A 20130-nucleotide genomic window follows, 5' to 3' on the forward strand; every position below is an offset into this window, starting at 1 on the left:
GATGGGTCTGCCTGGGTTCCCCTGTGCGTATCTTGGGAAGCATGTCGAAGGTCTCTGGTGTGTGTTCCTGGGGATGAGCTTGTAGAGTTTCTCTTGCAGTTGTTTGGGGAAGGAGTTAGTGATAGCCTTAAGTTCCTGGGTAAATTGTGGTGTGGGGTCTTCTCTGAGTTTTTTATAGTAGATGGTGTTGGAGAGTTGTGGATTGGCCTTGTTAACAAAGTCATCTTGCTTGAGGGCTACTGTGGTGCCCCCTTTGTCTGCTGCTTTGATCACTATCTGGTCCTTAGATTTCAGGGACTGTATGGCTGTCCTCTCGGCGGGGGAGAGATTATGGAGGATGTGATGTTTGTTAAGGATTTTGCAGTCAAGGTGATGATCAAAAGTATGATTTCGTGCACTCTGTGGTCTCCAGTCAGAGGGTTCTTTTTTCTTACGATTGCCAGCAGGGGTGTGGTAGTTGTGGGTGGTGTCACCATTGTTGTGAAAGGATTCATTGCGGCTGAGACACAGAGGAAGAATTCTTCTAGTTCCCCACATTTTAGTATGGCATCAGGTTCTGTGATGGCGCAGAAGGTTAGTCCCTGGGAGAGTACAAATAATTCAGCTCCCATGAGGGGTAATCTTGATAAACTGATGATGTTCGGGCGTCATGTAGTGTCCGTGTGGCGCCATGGTTTCTCCCAGAGGTGATGTTCTGTGGGTTGTGAAGTAGTTGTCTTGGGTTCCACTTTTTTTATTGTTGTTGTATAGCTGTCATCATTTTTTTCTTTTTTCTTTTTTTTTTTTTTTTGATAGTTCTTTGGGATTTCTTGAATGATTTCCAGGTAACTTTCCTAGTTTTTTTCCTCCAGTGTGTGGAAGCATGAGATAATTTCTTGTTTGAGGTGGTCCCTTTGGGAGGGTGTGAGGTGCAGTGAGTGGTTTCTCAGTTTCTCTGAAGTCCGTCTGCCAAGCTGTTCGGCATATCTGGAGTTGTAGGTAGTGGTCAGAGAGTTACAGATGGTGAAACCTCTGAGCAGGATGTTTTGTTTCTTGCGTTTGCTCAGGAAGTAGATGTCGCTGTTAAGTTTTGCTTCCTTTTACATCGCCAAACTTCTCCATTTCATCCTCACCAATAACAATCTGACATTCAGCACTGGATTTATGGCTTATTACAACAATCTGTAACCCCTAGCCCCCTCTTTTTGTCCTATGATTGCAGAGGTGTTAATGGGCCACTACCTCGAATGGTCCCTTACCACACGTGCTAACTACTTATGCTAAACAATCTGCTCCACCTTCCATTTAGCTGTGAGGCTGGAAACACTTTTTTCTAGACCTGAAGAAGAGCGCTGTGTGGCTTGAAAGCCTGTCTCTCTTACCAACAGCAGCTGGTCCAATAATAGGTGTCAACGTGTAATCATAGAATCATGGAAGATTAGGGTTGGAAGAGACCTCAGGAGGTCATCTTGTCCAACGCCCTGCTCAAAGCAGGACCAATCCCCAACTAAATCATCCCAGCCAGGGTTTTGTCAAGCCAGGCCTTAAAAACCTCCAGCGATGGAGATTCCACCACCTCCCTAGGTAATGCATTCCAGTGTTTCACCACCCTCCTAGTGAAATAGTGTTTCCTAATATCCAACCTAGACCTTCCCCACTGCAACTTGAGACCATTGCTCCTTGTTCTGTCATCTGCCACCACTGAGAACAGCCGAGCTCCATCCTCTTTGGAACCCCCTTCAGGTAGTTGAAGTCTGCTGTGGAGGAGATGGTGTGATGGGATAACATGGTTTTGGTAATTAAATATTCATGGTAAATAGGCCCAATGGCCTGTGATGGGATATTAGATGGAGTGGGATCTGAGTTACCCAGGAAAGAATTTTCTGTAGTATTTGGCTGATGAATCTTGCCCATATGCTCAGGGTTTAGCTGATCGCCATATTTGGGGTCGGGAAGGAATTTTCCTTCAGGGCAGATTGGAAGAGGCCCTGGAGGTTTTTCACCTTCCTCTGTAGCATGGGGCACGGGTCACTTGCTGGAGGATTCTCTGCTCCTTGAAGTCTTTAAACTACGATTTGAGGACTTCAATAGCACAGATATAGGTGTGAGATTTTTTGCAGGAGTGGTGGGTGAAATTCTGTGGCCTGCGTTGTGCAGGAGGTCAGACTAGATGATCATAATGGTCCCTCCTGACCTAAATAAATATCTATGAATCAAATCCCCCCTCATTCTTCTCTTCTGCAGACTAAATAACCCCAGTTCCCTCAGCTCTCCTCGTAAGTCATGTGCTCCAGTCCCCTAATCATTTTCATTGCCCTCCGCTGGATTCTCTCCAATTTGTCCACATCCCTTCTGTAGTGGGGGCCCCAAAACTGGACACAATACTCCACATGTGCCTCACCAGTCTCGAACAGAGGGGAATAATCACGTCCCTCGATCTGCTGGCAATGCTCCTACTAATACAGCCCAATATCCCATTAGCCTTCCTGGCAACAAGGGCACACTGCTGACTCATATCCAGCTTCTTGTCCACTGTCACCCCTAGGTCCTTTTCTGCAGAACTGCTGCTTAGCCAGTCAGTCCCCAGCCTGTAGCAGGGCATGGGATTCTTCCATCCTAAGTGCAGGACTCTGCACTTGTCCTTGTGGAACCTCATCAGATTTCTTTTGGCCCAATCCTCCAATTTGTCTAGGACACTCTAGACCCTATCCCTACCCTCCAGCATATCTACCTCTCTCCCCAGCTTAGTGTCATCTGCAAACTTGCTGAGGGTGCAATCCATCCCATCATCCAGATCATTAATAAAGACGTTGAACAAAACTGGCCCCAGGACCAACCCCTGGGGCACTCCACTTGATACCAGCTGCCAACTAGATATCGAGCCATTGATCACTACCCATTGAGCCCGACAATCAAGCCAGCTTTCTTTCCACCTTACAGTCCATTCATCCAATCCATACTTTTTTAACTTGCTGGCAAGAATACTGTGGGAGACCCTATCAAAAGCTTTGCTAAAGTCAAGATATATCACGTCCACCACTTTCCCCATATCCTCAGAGCTGGTTATCTCGTCATAGAAGGCAATTAGATTAGTAAGGCATGACTTGCCCTTGGTGAATCCATGCTGACTGTTCCTGATCACCTTCCTCTCCTTCAAGTGCTTCAAAATGGATTCTTTGAGGACCTGCTCCATGATTTTGCTGTGGACTGAGGTGAGGCTGACCGGTCTGTTGTTCCCTGGGTTCTCTTTCTTCCCTCTTTGAAATACGGGCACTATATTTGCCTTTTTCCAATTGTCCGGGACCTCCCCCAATCACCACGAATTTTCAAAGATAATAACCAATGGCCCTGCAATCACATCAGCCAACTCCCTCAGCCCCCTCGGATGCATTAGATCTGGACCCATGGACTTGTGCATGTCCAGCTTTTCTAAATAGTCCTTAACCTGTTCTTTCACCACTGAGGGCTGCTCACCTCCTCCCCATACTGTGCTGCCCAGTGCAGCAGTCTGGGAGCTGACCTAGCCCTGGTCTACACTAGGACTTTAGGTCGAATTTAGCAGCATTAAATCGATGTAAACCTGCACCCGTCCACATGATGAAGCCCTTTTTTTCGACTTAAAGGGCTCTTAAAATCGATTTCCTTACTCCACCCCTGACAAGTAGATTAGCGCTTAAATTGGCCTTACTGGGTCGAATTTGGGGTACTGTGGACACAATTCGATGGTATTGGCCTCCAGGAGCTATCCTAGAGTGCTCCACTGTGACTGCTCTGGACAGCACTCTCAACTCAGATGCACTGGCCAGGTAGATAGGAAAAGAACCGCAAACTTTTGAATCTCATTTCCTGTTTGGCCAGCGTGGCAAGCTGCAGGTGACCATGCAGAGCTCATCAGCAGAGGTGACCATGATGGAGTCCCAGAATCGCAAAAGAGCTCCAGCATGGACTGAACAGGAGGTACGGGATCTGATCGCTGTTTGGGGAGAGGAATCCATGCTATCAGAACTCCGTACCCGTTTTCGAAATGCCAAAACATTTGTCAAAATCTCCCAGGGCATGAAGGACAGAGGCCATAACAGGGACCCGAAGCAGTGCCGCGTGAAACTTAAGGAGCTGAGGCAAGGCTACCAGAAAACCAGAGAGGCGAACGGTCGCTCTGGGTCAGAGCCCCAAACATGCCGCTTCTATGATAAGCTGCATGCCGTTTTAGGGGGTTCAGCCACCACTACCCCAGCCGTGTTGTTTGACTCCTTCAATGGAGATGGAGGCAACACAGAAGCAGGTTTTGGGGACGAAGATGATGATGATGATGATGATGAGGTTGTAGATCGCTCACAGCAAGCAAGCGGAGAAACTGGTTTTCCCGACAGCCAGGAACTGTTTTTCACCCTAGACCTGGAGCCAGTACCCCCCGAACCCACCCTCCTGGACCCAGCAGGCGGAGAAGGGACCTCCGGTGAGTGTACCTTTTAAAATACTATACATGGTTTAAAAGCAAGCATGTGAAAGGATTAATTTGCCCTGGCATTCGCGGCTCTCCTGGATGTCCTCCCAAAGCCTTTGCAAAAGGTTTCTGGGGAGGGCAGCCTTATTGCATCCTCCATGGTAGGACACTTTACCACTCCAGGCCAGTAGCACGTACTTGGGAATCATTGTACAACAAAGCATTGCAGTGTATGTTTGCTGGTGTTCAAACAACATCCGTTCTTTATCTCTCTGTGTTATCCTCAGGAGAGTGAGATATCATTCATGGTCACCTGGTTGAAATAGGGTGCTTTTCTTCAGGGGACACTCAGAGGTGCCCGTTCCTGCTGGGCTGTTTGCCTGTGGCTGAACAGAAATGTTCCCCGCTGTTAGCCACGGGGAGGGGGGAGAGTTGAGGGGGTAGCCACGTGGTGGGGGGAGGCAAAATGCGACCTTGTAATGAAAGCACATATGCTATGTATGCAATGTTAACAGCAAGGTTTACTGTGAAAGAGTGTAGCCATTGTTCTATAAAATGTGTCTTTTTAAATACCGCTGTCCCTTTTTTTTTTCTCTCCACCAGCTGCATGTGTTTCAATGATCACAGGATCTTCTCCTTCCCAGAGGCTAGTGAAGATTAGAAAGAAAAAAAAACGCACTCGTGATGAAATGTTCTCTGAGCTCATGCTGTCCTCCCCCACTGACAGAGCACAGACAAATGCGTGGAGGCAAATAATGTCAGAGTGCAGGAAAGCACAAAATGACCAGGAGGAGAGGTGGCGGGCTGAAGAGAGTAAGTGGTGGGCTGAAGACAGGGCTGAAGCTCAAATGTGGCGGCAGCATGATGAGAGGAGGCAGGATTCAATGCTTAGGCTGCTAGAGGATCAAACCAATATGCTCCAGCATATGGTTGAGCTGCAGCAAAGGCAGCTGGAGCACAGACCACCACTACAACCCCTGTGTGACCAACCACCCTCCTCCCCAAGTTCCATAGCCTCCTCACCCAGATGCCCAAGAACGTGGTGGGCGGGCCTCCGGCCAACCAGCCACTCCACCACAGAGGATTGCCCAAAAAACAGAAGGCTGGCATTCAATAAATTTTAAAGTTGTAAACTTTTAAAGTGCTGTGTGGCATTTTCCTTCCCTCCTCCACCACCCCTCCTGGGCTACCTTGGTAGTCATCCCCCTATTTGTGGATGAATGAATAAAGAATGCATGAATGTGAAGCAAGAATGACTTTATTACCTCTGCAAGCGGTGATCGAAGGGGGGAGGGGAGGGAGGTTGGCTTACAGGAAAGTAGAGTGAACCAAGGGGCGGGGGGTTTCATCAAGGAGAAACAAACAGAACTTTCACACCGTAGCCTGGCCAGTCATGAAACTGGTTTTCAAAGCTTCTCTGATGCGCACCATGCCCTCCTGTGCTCTTCTAACCGCCCTGGTGTCTTGCTGCGCGTAACCAGCAGCCTGGCGATTTGCCTCAACCTCAGACCCCGCCATAAACGTCTCCCCCTTACTCTCACAGATATTGTGGAGCACAGAGCAAGCAGTAATAACAGTGGGAATATTGGTTTCACTGAGGTCTAACCGAGTCAGTAAACTGCACCAGCGCGCTTTTAAACGTCTAAATGCACATTCTACCACCATTCTGCACTTGCTCAGCCTGTAGTTGAACAGCTCCTCATTACTGTCCAGGCTGCCTGTGTACAGCTTCATAAGCCATGGCATTAAGGGGCAGGCTGGGTCCCCAAGGATACATATAGGCATTTCAACATCCCCAACAGTTATTTTCTGGTCTGGCAATAAAGTCCCTTCCTGCAGCTTTTGAAACAGACCAGAGTTCCTGAAGATGCGAGCGTCATGTACCTTTCCCGGCCATCCCACGTTAATGTTGGTGAAACGTCCCTTGTGATCCACCAGTGCTTGCAGCACTATTGAAAAGTACCCCTTGCGGTTTATGTACTCGTTGGCTTAGTGCTCCGGTGCCAAGATAGGGATATGGGTTCCGTCTATGGCCCCACCACAGTTAGGGAATCCCATTGCAGCAAAGCCATCCACAATGACCTGCACAATTCCCAGGGTCACTACCCTTGATATCAGCAGATCTTTGATTGCGTGGGCTACTTGCATCACAGCAGCCCCCACAGTAGATTTGCCCACTCCAAATTGATTCCCAACTGACCGGTAGCTGTCTGGTGTTGCAACCTTCCACAGGGCTATCGCCACTCGCTTCTCAACTATGAGGGCTGCTCTCATCTTGGTATTCATGAGCTTCAGGGCAGGGGAAAGCAAGTCACAAAGTTCCATGAAAGTGCCCTTACGCATGCAAAAGTTTCGCAGCCACTGGGAATTGTCCCAGACCTGCAACACTATGTGGTCCCACCAGTCTGTGCTTGTTTCCCGAGCCCAGAATCGGCGTTCCACTGCATGAACCTGCCCCATTAGCACCATGATGCATGCATTGGCAGGGCCCATGCTGTGTCCATGTCCTGATCACTCACGTGACCGTGCTGACGTCGCCTCCTCGCCCGGTATCGCTTTGCCAGGTTCTGGTGCTGCATATACTGCTGGATAATGCGTGTGGTGTTTAATGTGCTCCTAATTGCCAAAGTGAGCTGAGCAGCCTCCATGCTTGCCTTGGTATGGCGTCTGCACAGAAAAAAGGCGCGGAACGATTGTCTGCCGTTGCTCTGACGGAGGGAGGGGCGACTGATGACATGGCTTACAGGGCTGGCTTACAGGGAATTAAAATCAACAAAGGGGGTGGCTTTACATCAAGGAGTATTTCAGGCAGGACTTCATGGAGGGTTCCAATAAGAAATGGTGCACCTAAGTAATTGTTCTTATTGGAACAAGCAGGTTGGTCTGGCCTCTGATTGATACATGGCTAGATTTACTTTGCTGCACCTTCTCTGTGAGTGACTGCAGTGTGACCTAGAGGAATGAGTCCTCTAGACGGGGGGGAAGCAAATGAGTACAAAACAAATCTGGCCTATTTCTTGTTTTGATCCACTCCATCTATCTTTTACATCTTTGGCTGGCAGCAGACGGTGCAGAAGGACTGCTAGCCATCCACATCTCTTGCCTGCCAGGCAGAAGATGGTACAATAGGACTGCTAGCAATCATATCACCTGCCTGCTCACCATAAGATGGTTCAATAGGACTGACTGCAGGACTAAAGAGAATGACCTGGTCAAGTCACTCCAAATTTAGTCCCTGCCCCCATGTCTGCCCAGGCGCTCGTGGCTGACGTGGCCAGGAGCACCTCGGACATGACGATGACGGCTACCAGTCCTACTGTACCGTCTGCTGCCATAAGGCAAGGGGTTGCTGCTGCTGTGTAGCAATGCTGTACCACGTCTGCCAGCACCCAGGAGACATACGGTGACGGTTACCTGAGCGGGCTCCATGCTTGCCGTGGTATGGCATCTGCATGGATAACTCAAGAAAAAAGGCGCGAAACGATTGTCTGCTGCTGCTTTCACGGAGGGAGGGAGGGAACGGGGGCCTTACAATATGTACCCAGAACCACCCGCGACAATGTTTTAGCCCCATCAGGCATTGGGATCTCAACTAGAATTCCAATGGGCAGTGGAGGCTGCGGGAACTGTGGGATAGCCACCCACAGTGCAACACTCCGGAAGTCGACGCTTGCCTCGGTACGGTGGAAGCACTCCGCCGAGTTAACACACTTAGAGCATTTTCTGTGGGGACACACACACACTAGAATATATAAAAACGATTTCTAAAAAAACGACTTCTATAAATTCGACCTAATTTCATAGTGTAAACATATCCCTAGTCTGTGAAGACAGAGGCAAAAAAAGCATTGAGTACATTAGCTTTTTCCACATCCTCTGTCACTAGGTTGCCTCCCCCATTCAGTAAGGGGCCCACACTTTCCTTGACTTTCTTCTTGTTGCTAACATAGCTGTAGAAACCTTTTTTGTTCCCTTTCACATCCCTTTCTAGCTGCAACTCCAATTGTGCCTTGGTGTTCCTGATTACATCCCTGCATGCTCGAGCAATATTTTGATACTCCTCCCAAGTCATCTGACCAAGTTTCCATTTCTTGTAAGCTTTCTTTTTGAGTTTAAGCTCACCAAAGATTTCACTGTTAAGCCAAGCTGGTCGCCTGCCATATTTACTATTCTTTCTGCACATCGGGATGGTTTGTCCCTGTAACCTCAATAAGGCTTCTTTAAAATACAGCCAGCTCTCCTGGACTCCTTCCCCCTCATGTTATTCTCCCAGGGGATCCTGCCCATCAGTTCCCTGAGTGAGTCAAAGTCTGCTTTTCTGAAGTCCAGGGTCCGCATTCTGCTGCTCTCCTTTCTTCCTTGTGTCAGGATCCTGAACTCAACCATCTCATGGTCACTGCTGCCTACGTTGCACTTCTACTTCTACTTCCCCTACTAAGTCTTCTACCAGGAGGAAGTTTGTTGAGCATCTGGTTTTGGGTCTCCTTTCTTCCTTGCATCAGGATCCTGAACTCGACCATCTCATGGTCACTGCTGCCTACGTTGCACTTCTACTTCTACTTCCCCTACTAAGTCTTCTACCAGGAGGAAGTTTGTTGAGCATCTGGTTTTGGGTCTGGGCAAAAACTGATGAGGCCCAATCCGCTCGGCACTTCGGAGCTGTCGGTGTCCAGAACCTCCAAGTCTTCTGAAGAACCATCGCTCAGCTGCTGAAAAATGTACTGTAAGAAATACGTATAAGGCATCTTTGTACTTTTTCATAACATGATTTTAAAACCTTTTACACCGTGTGTCAAGAGACCCCCTCCGTGTGCAGCGCAAAGGGGTTAGTGCCGGGGGCTGGCTGCGCTCACGTCCCCTTACTGCCTCCCCTCCCCCAGGCCCCGCAAGCTGGGCATGGGCCAAAGGGACCTAGGAGTCCTGGCCCAGTGATGAGGGGAAGCAGCAGATTGTGTGTTCCCCTGACAGCTCACAGAGCAGCGAGGTTACAGAACAGGCCTGGAGCCACATGGTGCCCCAGCAGACCCGGAGAGAAACAAGAGCAGCTCTGACAGGAGTTTCCATCTCCAAGGAGGAAGCTCTTGCACCACATGCAATCTCTGTGTGTCTGGCTGTTTCCTTTCTTCGCTGGTCTCTGCCACGCTGAGCTCACACGGGAGCTGAGCAGAGAGGCAGAGCGCCTGGGGCTGAGTTCTGCCCTGGGGCTGTCTTGGAACATGGCCCTGCAGGTGTCGGCTCTGGCCCTTCTCCTGGCCCTTCCCCCACTGCTGTCTGCCCAGGGAGCAGGACTGCCCAGTTCCAGCCGCCCCAAGACTCCAGGTAGGACCCGACTCAGGCTTTGCTGCTCCCCTGGCTGCAAGTGGCTGCTGGGCTTTGCCCTGTCAGTCTTGCTGCAGTTGTCCCGGGAGGGGGCTGCCCTCTGCGTCCATGCCAGAGCCTGAGGGGCTCAGCACCAAGCACCGCTCAGAGAGCTGGGGTGAAAGGCAGCTGAGGGTGATGCTGGGGCAGGAAACCATGTTCCCCTGGGGGGCCCCAAGTGAGAGCTGCAGCTGTGCACCCCTCGGGGAAGCAGGTCCCTCCCCTGGGAGCAGCAGACAGGTCAGCGTCTGTCTCTGGACTGGGGATAAGAAGCCCGGGGAAGTGGCCTTCACGCTACCCTACAAATAGTATCACCAGTTCCCTGCGGGGCAGGTGTGAGTCCCACGCGTGGGTGGGGGAGAACCTGTAGGGTTCTGTTTCTTTTCCGGGAACAACTCTGGTACCAGGAGCAGGAGTCCAGCCAGCCACCCTGAGCTCCCTGCTCCCTCTGAGCCATGCAGACCCTCCTGGAGCCCCCAGCACAGTGGGCTCATTCCTGTAACGAGTTCATTGCATTCTCAGTGCCCACTGGAGGGGGGGTACCTGGTATGAGTGATGGGACCATGCAGCAGGGATTCGTTTCCATAGCAGATGCACACTGATACAGGCGGGTCTGATGTACTGTGGGGCTGGCAGCTTTCTGTACGGAGCGCCTGGGAGTGCCCCAGTAAGCACCCCTCTCTGCCGCGGGAGCCTGAACTATGAGTAGCCTCAGCGGAACTTGTATTTTTGTATAATTTCCACGGATAACAGCAATGCTCATTTCTAAGCATTTTTTCAAATTGATTTAAATTTTCACAGTTTTGGGAAGGGACGGAGGGAGGGTTGGACAATAATTATTTCATGGCAGTAGATGTTGCGATTCACAATGTTAAAGCTCTATAACCATTAAAAACAAACTGTCGACATACAGACTAAATATCCCTCAATCGACCTTTAGTGAGTTCTCCAGCCGCGTTTTACTTCCTTTGCCTAGCTGTACATTTCTATCGTGGCTGGGAATAGCTCTTCCGCCGGTGCGAGTGCGGCGAAATCCACATCTACGGACACGTACCTATTAAAAACCGCATCCTTCCAAGCCTAGCTACGAGTCGGTGTCCTGCTGGTAAATGGCCGGCTGCGATACCCTGTGGGCACGGTGGGGACCCTCTGCTCAGCAGGGCAGAGTGACTGCGGGCATGAACCCGGGCGAGGAACATGTGCAGGGGGCGTGGCTCACACCAGCCTGTGCAGGCCCAAGCAGAGGTGGCCGGCAGGAGCAAGAAAAACCCCAAGGTCACTGCCCCCTGCCCTTGTCTAACAGTTGATGGCTCCAACCTCCCCACAGTGCACAGCACCCCCTGCTGACAGCACCAGCCTGCAGTTCGCAGAACCTGCATCACAGCAATAGGTGCAAAGGGTGGTAACGCCCTACTCAGCCCCACAATCTCGGGAAGAGCCAGCCATCCCCAGGAACGCAGAGTTAAGGTTTCTGGGAGTCCCCGGGTGACTGCGGCTGAGAACTTGGTTTGCCTGGGAGGGGGTGTAGGTAAGAGACGGGGGGCCTGTGTGAGTGACAAGGAGATGGATAGAGCTGTCTGACATCTCTCTGTGTAGCCCAGGGGTTGTGGTTGTGAGCTGGTGCGATTCCTGTTGTGCGTTTGATGAGTTACCTGCTTGTCCTGCCCAGCGCTGATTTGCACCTTGGTTTGGATCACGGGCCTGTAAGCTCTCGCCTCTCCCCTCTGGGGCAGTTGCAATTCTCTGTGTTTTGAGCCCTGAGTTGGGCAGCAGCTACGAAGGCAGTCTGAGAAGCTGCAAAACCCCCAACCCCCACACCTGGGTGATACCGGCAGTGGGATGGGTCTGGGGAAAGTGACCAGCTCCTGGCACCCTGTGGGTTTGCAGGGAGGGAAGTGAAGCCGATTAGCAGAAGCGAGGAAGGCATGGAAACAGACGGCTGCCCTGAGAATGCTGATGAGGATGGATTAGTGAAGGCTGGTTGGAGACGCCAGCAGGGGAGAGCGCCAGCTGGACGGGTGCTGCCAGGGACTGGCTTGGCCAGTGGGTCAGGGGCCACAGGGTGTGGTCAAGTCTCCTGTTATCCTTCTGGGGAAGGACAGAAGAGATGTAACAAATCCTGCTGCTTGCATCCTGTGATCCCTGTCAGGGTGACTTGTGCCCTCAATCCCAGCCCAGGTCACCTTGGGAGGGCCCACAGCCATGCACAGGCAAGGACGGAGAGATTGGGATGCTGTGGGGTGGCTTGAGAAACCAAAACGTGGGACCTGCCCTGGGAAATGCCAAATGTGATTCCTGGCATAATAGAGAGCGCCCTTTGAGGGGTCTGGTGCTGCCGATACCCTAGGCACAGTGACTGCAACAGCCAACAGCTACAACAAAGATCAGCCCAACACCCCTGTGACGAGTTACCCCCCTCCCCAGGGTGCCACCTGATGTCCTGGGGTACCACTGGGCCCTCCTGTTCCACCAGCCTGGGCTCCCGTACACTGTCCTGCTGAGCCAGGCCCTCAAGCCTCCTCCACACACACACAGGTAGGGACACATGCAGCGGCAGAAAGACACAGACACCGAAATCAGCTCTGCATAGGAAGACTTCAGCTAAGAAATTGCCCAGCACTCAAGTGCTCACCCCCTCTGGAAAGTAAACCCAAAATTGTATCGTCTTGCGCTGCACAGAGAACTGTACAGCGTAAGCTCATGAAATTCACCCCTCCCTCAATGTGGAGAGAGATATGCACAGCTTTTTGCCCCACCCCCAGTTATGAATTCCACAAACTGGGGTGTTAAAGAGAAAACAAAAACACGTTTATTGGCTACACAAGACAGATTAAGTGATTATAAGGGATAGCAAACAGATCAAAACGGATTACCCAGCAAATAAAACAAAAACGCCATATAAGCTTAGATACTAAAGAAACTGGTTACAAGCCGTAATTTCTCACCCTCACTGTTGTTTTAGACAGTCTGCCGAGGTTCTTTAAGGCAAGCTGCTCTTGCTTGCAGCTCAAAACTCCAGGTATTTCTTTCACAGGCCAGACACCTTCCCAGCCTGGGCTCAGTCCTCCCCACCTTCATCTTTGTTTCTTAGATGATCACCACAGTCATCCTGGGTGGGGATTCAGTGACGAATGAACCCTGATTAACTCACTTCCCTGCCTTAAATGGGTTTCACATGTGGTGGGAACCCTTTGTCTTTCAGAGTGATTCCCACCTCCCCAGTGGAAAAATACTGGTGTTCTGTCATGGAGTCCAGTAGCAGGTGACTTGATCACATGACCCTGCAGTGTCTAAGCAGCCATGAGCCAGAGGCTGTTTGTAGCATCCCAGGAAAGCTTCTCAGGAGAGTGGTCAGTTTGGATGAGCTATTACCAGCAGGAGAGTGAGTTTGTGTGTGTATGGGGGTGGGGTTTTGGAGGGGGGTGAGGGAGTGAGAGAACCTGGATTTGTGCAGGAAATGGCCTAACTTGATTATCATGCACATTGTGTAAAGAGTTGTCATTTTGGATGGGCTATCACCAGCAGGAGAGTGAATTTGTGTGGGGGGTAGAGGGTGAGAAAACCTGGATTTGTGCTGGAAATGGCCTAACCTGATGATTACTTTAGATAAGCTATTACCAGCAGGACAGTGGGGTGGGAGGAGGTATTGTTTCATATTCTCTGTGTATATATAAAGTCTGCTGCAGTTTCCACGGTATGCATCTGATGAAGTGAGCTGTAGCTCACGAAAGCTCATGCTCAAATAAATTGGTTAGTCTCTAAGGTGCCACAAGTACTCCTTTTCTTCTCAGGAAAGTGACTTGTCCCTAGCTAGCCAGGCAGACTGATTGCTGTCACAGAACGTGGGGGACTCAGGGCCCTGAACCCCCATCTTCCTGTGATTTATCATGACTTTCAGCCAGGCAGTAAAATGCAAGGTTTATTGGATGACAGGAACCCAGGCCCAAACAGAGCTTGTTGGTACAACCAGGACCCCTCAGTCAAGTCCTTCTGGGGGCCAGGGAGCTTAGACCTCAGTCTTGGGGTTCCCTACATTTCCCCAGTCAGCTCCCAACTCAAAACCCCCTCCAGCTGACTCACCCAGCCTCCTCCCAACTCCTCCTCTAGCCTTTGTCCAGCTTTCTGGGTGAAAGGTGTCAGCTCACCCCAACCCCCCTCCTGGCTCAGGTTACAGGCTCAGGTATCGCCCCTCCAGTGAAGCCACCCCCTGCTATCCCATCCCGCATGCAGACAGTCCCAGTAAAACTCCCCTGCGGCATTCCCAGGTCAATCCACCCCACTCCCTGCTCCGACACATCTCTCCCCACTTTGAGACTGAACTGAGCGGGGTCACTCTGACCAGTGACCTGGGGAAGTTCAGGGCACTTCCCTTCACGTGGACCACGTCCATGTCGTAATCCTGCAGGAGCAGGGTCCATCTCAGGAGTTTGGCGTTGGCTCCTTTCATCTGGTGCAGCCAGGTCAGGGGAGAGTGGTCAGTGTACACGGTGAAGTGTCGCCCGAAGAGATAGGGCTCTAGTTTCTTTCTAGTTTCATGGCCAGGCACTCCTTCTCGATGGCCACGTAGTTCTGCTTCTGGGGTAACAACTTCTTGCTCAGGTACACGATGGGGTGCGTCTCCCCCTTTTCATCCTCCTGCATTAACACCGACCCCAGTCCCGTGTCGGAGGCGTCGGTGAACACCATAAAGGGCTTGTCAAAGTCTGGGTTTGCCAGAACTGGGCCACTGACCAGAGCCTCCTTCAGCGCCCGGAAAGCCTCCTGGCACTGCTCGGTCCAGACCACCTTGTCTGACTTCTCCTTCTTGCATAGGTCGGTGATGGGGGTGGCTATGGCACTAAAGTGAGGCACAAATCTTCAGTAGTATCCTGCCATCCCAATAAAGTCTTGGACCTGCTTTTTGGTGTGGGGAGCGGGCCAGTCTCTGATCACCTCCACCTTGGCTGGTTCTGGATTTAGGTGGCCGCTCCCCACCCGATGGCCCAGGTAAGATACTTCCGCCATCCCCACCTTGCACTTCTCCGCTTTTACGGTCAGCCCAGCCCCCTGGAGTCAGTCCAGCACTTGTCTAACCTGGGACACATGGTCCTCCCAGGTCTGGCTAAAGACACAGATGTCATCAATATACGCCACAGCAAAACTGTCCATCCCCCTCAGTAGCTGGTCCGCCAGGTACTGGACGGTGGCTGGCGCTCCCTTGAGGCCGAAAGGCAGGGTCAGGAACTCATAGAGCCCCAGAGGGGTGATAAAGGCCGATTTCAGCCAGGCGTCTGCATCCAGCGGCACTTGCCAGTAGCCCTTTGTAAGGTACATGGTAGTAAGGTGTGATGAAGCGGAACTGTTCTTAATGTTTCCTCTGAATGGTGTGGGGGTGCCTCAGTTTCCCCTAGGCAGTTCTTAAGTATCTAGGTGGTGGGGTAAGGGTGTATGATCGTTGCAGAGCCCTAGAGGGCAGGTGTGTGCAGGGGTCTGGACACAGAGAATGGCCGACACCCTGTTTCCTGGCAACTGGTGACCTGGCCCTTCCCCCCTGCAAGGTGAGAGCTAAAGGGTTGGAGAACAAAGGAATCAGGTGCCCTCCTGGCCCAGGAAAGGGACAAAGCCCAGAGGAGGAGGGGCTGGAGAGAGTTTCAGTTTGGGGCTGGCTGGGACATGGAGTGAAGTGCAGATGGGGTTGTCTGGCTCACTGCCCCCCAAAATGGACCCAGCTGAGGGGTCCTGTTCTCTGCACCTACAAGCTCTGTTTTAGACCATGTTCCTGTCGTCTAATAAACCTTCTGTTTTACCGGCTGGCTGAGAGTCCCGTCTGACTGCGGAGTTGGGGTGCAGGACCCTCTGGCTTCCCCAGGACCCTGCTTGGACGGATTCGCTGTGGGAAGCGCACGGAGGGGCAGAGGATGCTGAATGCTCCGAGGTCAGACCCAGGAAGGTGGAAGCTGTGTGAGCTGTGTGTCCTGCAGACAGGCTGCTCCCAGAGAGGAGGCTCCTGCAGAGTCCTGACTGGCTTTGAAGGGAGCAGTTCCAGAGCATCGCCCGGGGACTCCGGGACAACTGGTGGTAGCAGTGGGATGTACTGCACCCCGCGGATGGTGCTTCCTGCAGTAAGTGACTGGGGAGCAGTAAAATGAAGGGGGATTGATGAGGACCAGGCGTGCTGAAGGCTCAGAGAGGAGCGGTTTCGGGGGGCGGTTAACCCCTGGGAATGTGTGACCAGCGAGAAGGACCGTGCAGTAATGGGGTCCCCCTGGGGACTGCAGTGAGCAGTCTCAGGGGAGGAGGAACCTGCGGTTTGGCCCTGGGAGAGAGAAGGACTTTTGCAGTAACAGGGTCCCCTGGGGATTGCAGTGAGCAGTCCCAGGGGCGGAGGAGTCTGCAGCTCGACCCTGGCAAAGAGAAGGTGACCTCGAGAAGGGCTGGCACACTAGGGGTTCTCCCTGGAAACCGTGGGGAGCTGAGAGCACACAGGCCTGTGAGTCCACAACAACTTGGGAAGAGCGGAGTGACGGCCTGTCACCATCTCCTTAAGAAGGACATTGTAACCCTGTGCAGAAAGAGAGGGTTGAGCGTTGGAAAGTTCACCAAGGCACAGTTCATCGTGCAGCTGGAGGAGGATGACCGCTCTAAGGAACAGATTCCTGACCCCAAATGGGGCTATAGCAGGATCTGGGAGCAGCTGGAGTGGGAGCCAGGCATCCCCAAGACTCCTGTCCCCGACCAGACGAGGGTCTTCACGATCGGGTTCCCCACTAGGGGATTGGAGACAGACGTGATTGGAGCTGAGTCCGAGAGAGCAAGAGGACTGTGGGAGACAGCGAGAGCCCGAGAAAGAGCTGCAGAAGCAGCAGCAGCATGAACTGGCGGTGGGGGAGCGGAGAGGCCTAGGGGACCTCCGTGGGGTGAGTGGGGTTAGACCCCGGGGGGGCCAGTTCCGCAGGGAACCTCGAGACTAAATTGCTGCCCCTGGTTAAGGAGGGGGGGATGTGGATGCCCATCTCACTGCCTTTGAGCAGGCTGGTGATTTGAACCAGGGGTACCCTACGGAAAAGCCCCGGTGTCTAGCTCCTTTGCTGGGTCCCAAGGCCATAGACTCTGTCAGCCAGATGGGTGGGGAGGTGGACAGGCTCCCACTCCTGACCCCAACCTATGTCTGTGTGGAGTCTCCTGGGGTCGGGCCCCTCGGACCCACAGTGGGAGCGGAAGGGGATGGTCAATGGGGAGACATTCCTCGGGTGGTGAGATCCTGGGACAGAGAGAACTGGTGTCAGGCCCCGGGTGGTGCAGCCTCAGATGCTGAGGGGCTGTGTGAGCTGGGTGAGGGTCCCAGGGACGAAGCCCCTCGCCCTGCCTATGGCCCAGATCCCTGTGCAGACCCAGGAGGGGTGGGGCTGGCTGGTTGTTGGGGTTCTCCAGGATACCAGCTGTGAGACCCTGTAGAGGAGTGACTGTGTCTCTTTGGGACAGGATCCAGGCCCTGCTCCTGTAACTGCTGAGGGTTTGAATTTGAATCCAGGGAACCAATCAGCGGACAGGGAAATGGTCAGTGAAAATGCAGGTGACCAGGCTGGCACCGGGAAGGAGCGGCTAGGCTCAGGGTACCTGCCTGCCTGTGACCAGACCCCTGGGGCTGGGTGGGACAGAGATGTTCCCTGCCCCCTTGCACACTGGAGAAGGGGCTCAGGCTGGCTCTGATGCAGTGAGGAAAGCAGCGAGCTCGCTGCCTACCCCCACTGGGACAGCAAGGGCAGCACTGAGCACAGTGGGAGCTGAGACCCCAGCTGGGTGGGGGAGACACGGGCAGGGCAGGGGATCTGTTGGGAGTGGCAAGGTGCTTGGTAAGGAAAGTCTGGATGAGCCTAGGCAGCCTTGTGAGCTGATGGCTGTGTCTAGTCAGCAGGGTGGGAAGGCGAGGAGAGAGGAAGATGAGTGTCCCTGGACCTTACCTGTTAGCTGGGTGGAGAATTGTGACAGTGAAGGAAACGTGCCTGTGTCTGTCAGGGGTATTGACTTGCCTATGGAGGGAGCTACCCTGGTCTCCACGCAGTTGTCTGTGACCAGCCTTGTGTGCTGGGACCAGGGGAATGAGATCCCAAGCTGGGTGTCTGGGAAAGGAGAAAGTGTGTCCGGCTCTTCTTTGTCTATGGAGCAGACAGAAGGGGCCTTTCAGCCTGTGATGGTTGAGGGTCGTGCATGGGGTAGGCATCAGATACGGTGCTAGCATTGAGCTTCCGATAGTCCACACAGAACCGGACCGACCCGTCTTTTTTGGGGACCAGCACCACCGGCGAGGCCCAAGGGAGGGATAGCTGCGGGGAAGGGATAGCTCAGTGGTTTGAGGATTGGCCTGCTAAACCCAGGGTTGTGAGTTCAATCCTTGAGGAGGCCATTTAGGGATCTGGGGAAAAAATTGGAGATAGGTCCTGCTTTGAGCAGGGGGTTGGACTAGATGACCTCCCTGAGGTCCCTTCCAACCCTGATATTCTCTGATTCTATGGCTGGATCGCCCCCAAAGCCAGCATGTCACAAACCTCTCTTTCCAGGTCCTGAGCAGTTTTCCCTGTGACTCGGAAGGGGGAGCATCTTATCGGCGGGTGCGACCCGGTCTGCACCCGGTGGACAGTCAGATTAGTGCGTCCACGATGGTTGGAAAATAGCTGTCAGTACGGATGCAGCACCCCCCTGACCTCAGCTTGCTGGGTAGGGGTTAGCTGATCCGAGAGGGGAATTGTTTCCAGGGAGGAACCAGCTCTGGTCCCAGGGAATAGATCTACTAAAGGGTCATCTCCCTGCTCCTCCCACTGTCCGCACACGGCCAACACCACATTCCCCCTGGCATAATATGGCTTCATCATATTCACATGGTACACCCGGCGGTGGTGTGCCCGGTTCGACAGCTCCACCACATAGTTTACCTCATTGAGCTGCTTGACGACCTTGAAAGGGCCCTTCCCAGGCGGCCTGTAGTTTGTTCTTTCTCACGGGGATGAGAACCATCACCTGATCCCCGGTGGCGTAGGCACGGGCCCGCGCCGTGCGGTCATACCAGACCTTCTGCTTCCTCTGGGCTCTGGCCAGATTCTCCCTGGCCAGGCCCATGAGTTCAGCCAGTCTCTCTCGGAAGATCAGGACATACTCCACCACTGACTCTCCATCGGCAGTGGCCTTCTCCTCCCACTCGTCTCTCATCAGGTCCGGGGGCCCCTCACCCTCCTTCCATATAACAGTTCGAAAGGCGAAAAGCCTGTAGACTCCTGGGGCACCTCCCTGTACGCGAACAGCAGGTGAGGTAAGTACTTGTCCCAATCCTGCGGGTGCTGGTTCATAAAGGTTTTCAGCATCATCTTTAGCATCCTGTTGAACCTCCCCACCATCCCATTGGACTGGGGTGGTATGCAGAGACCCAGCTGTGCTGGACCCCACATTTCTCCCACAAGCACCGGAGCAGGGCCGACATGAAGTTGGAGCCTTGGTCTGTCAAGACTTCCTTGGGGAACCCCACTCGGCTGAAAATGGTCAGGAGCGCATCGGCCACGGTGTCTGCTTCAATGGAAGCTAAGGGCACTGCCTGGGGGTAGCGGGTGGCGAAATCTACCACCACCAGAATGTATTTCTTCCCCGACCGGGTCGTCTTCCTGAGAGGTCCCACGATGTCCATGGCCACCTTCTGGAAAGGCTCCTCTATGATGGGAAAAGGTCTCAAAGCCGCTTTCCCCTTGTCCCGGGCCTTCTCCACCCTCTGACAGGGGTCACAGGATCGGCAATACTGCCGGACCGTGGTAAAGACCCCGGGCCAGTAAAAGTTCTGTAGCAACCTCTGCCGGGTGCGCCGGATTCCCTGGTGCCCTGCGAGGGGGATGTCATGGGCCAGGTACAGTAGTTTGCGGCGATACTTCTGGGGGACCACCAGCTGCCTCCTGATCCCACAGGACTCCACTTCCCCTGGGGGAGCCCATTCTCGGTACAGGAACCCCTTCTCCCACAGGAACCTCTCCTGGCAGCCTCTCCTCATGGTCCATCCCACACTGAGTTCGGCCAGGTCCCTGACCTTCCGCAAGGAGGGATCTTTCCTCAACTCGGCCTGGAACTCAGCGGCTGGGGAAGGGATGGGGACCGGCTCCCTCTCACCGGCCGGGTCTGAGTCCACAGCCTCTCCGAGCCGTGCCCCTCAGCGCTCCCTCCCCACCAGGGTAGGGTTCTGCGCCTCTGGTGTGGTACCCTCCCCAAAGTAGGGACGCAGTGCCCCTCGCTGGCTCTGGCTACGGGTCACAACCAGGGCGGTCTGGGGCTTGCTTGGCCAGTCCTCTAGGTTCCTCCCCATCAAAACCTCAGTGGGCAAATGGTGGTGCACCTCC

The 20130-nt window shown here is 53.1% G+C and overlaps 1 protein-coding gene across 1 annotated transcript in view; it reads left to right on the plus strand.

Moving 5' to 3' along the window:
* Positions 1-9581: 9581 nt before the first annotated feature.
* Positions 9582-20130, plus strand: part of LOC144264944 (uncharacterized) — a 60495-nt gene continuing 49946 nt past the window's right edge. Inside the window, exon 1 of the mRNA XM_077816964.1 lies at positions 9582-9742. Coding sequence (XP_077673090.1) covers positions 9640-9742 — 103 coding nt within the window. The 5' untranslated portion in view covers positions 9582-9639. The remainder of the gene's footprint in view (positions 9743-20130) is intronic.

The sequence above is a fragment of the Eretmochelys imbricata genome, chromosome 5, assembly GCF_965152235.1.
Source record: "Eretmochelys imbricata isolate rEreImb1 chromosome 5, rEreImb1.hap1, whole genome shotgun sequence".
NCBI classification, from domain to species: domain Eukaryota; kingdom Metazoa; phylum Chordata; order Testudines; family Cheloniidae; genus Eretmochelys; species Eretmochelys imbricata.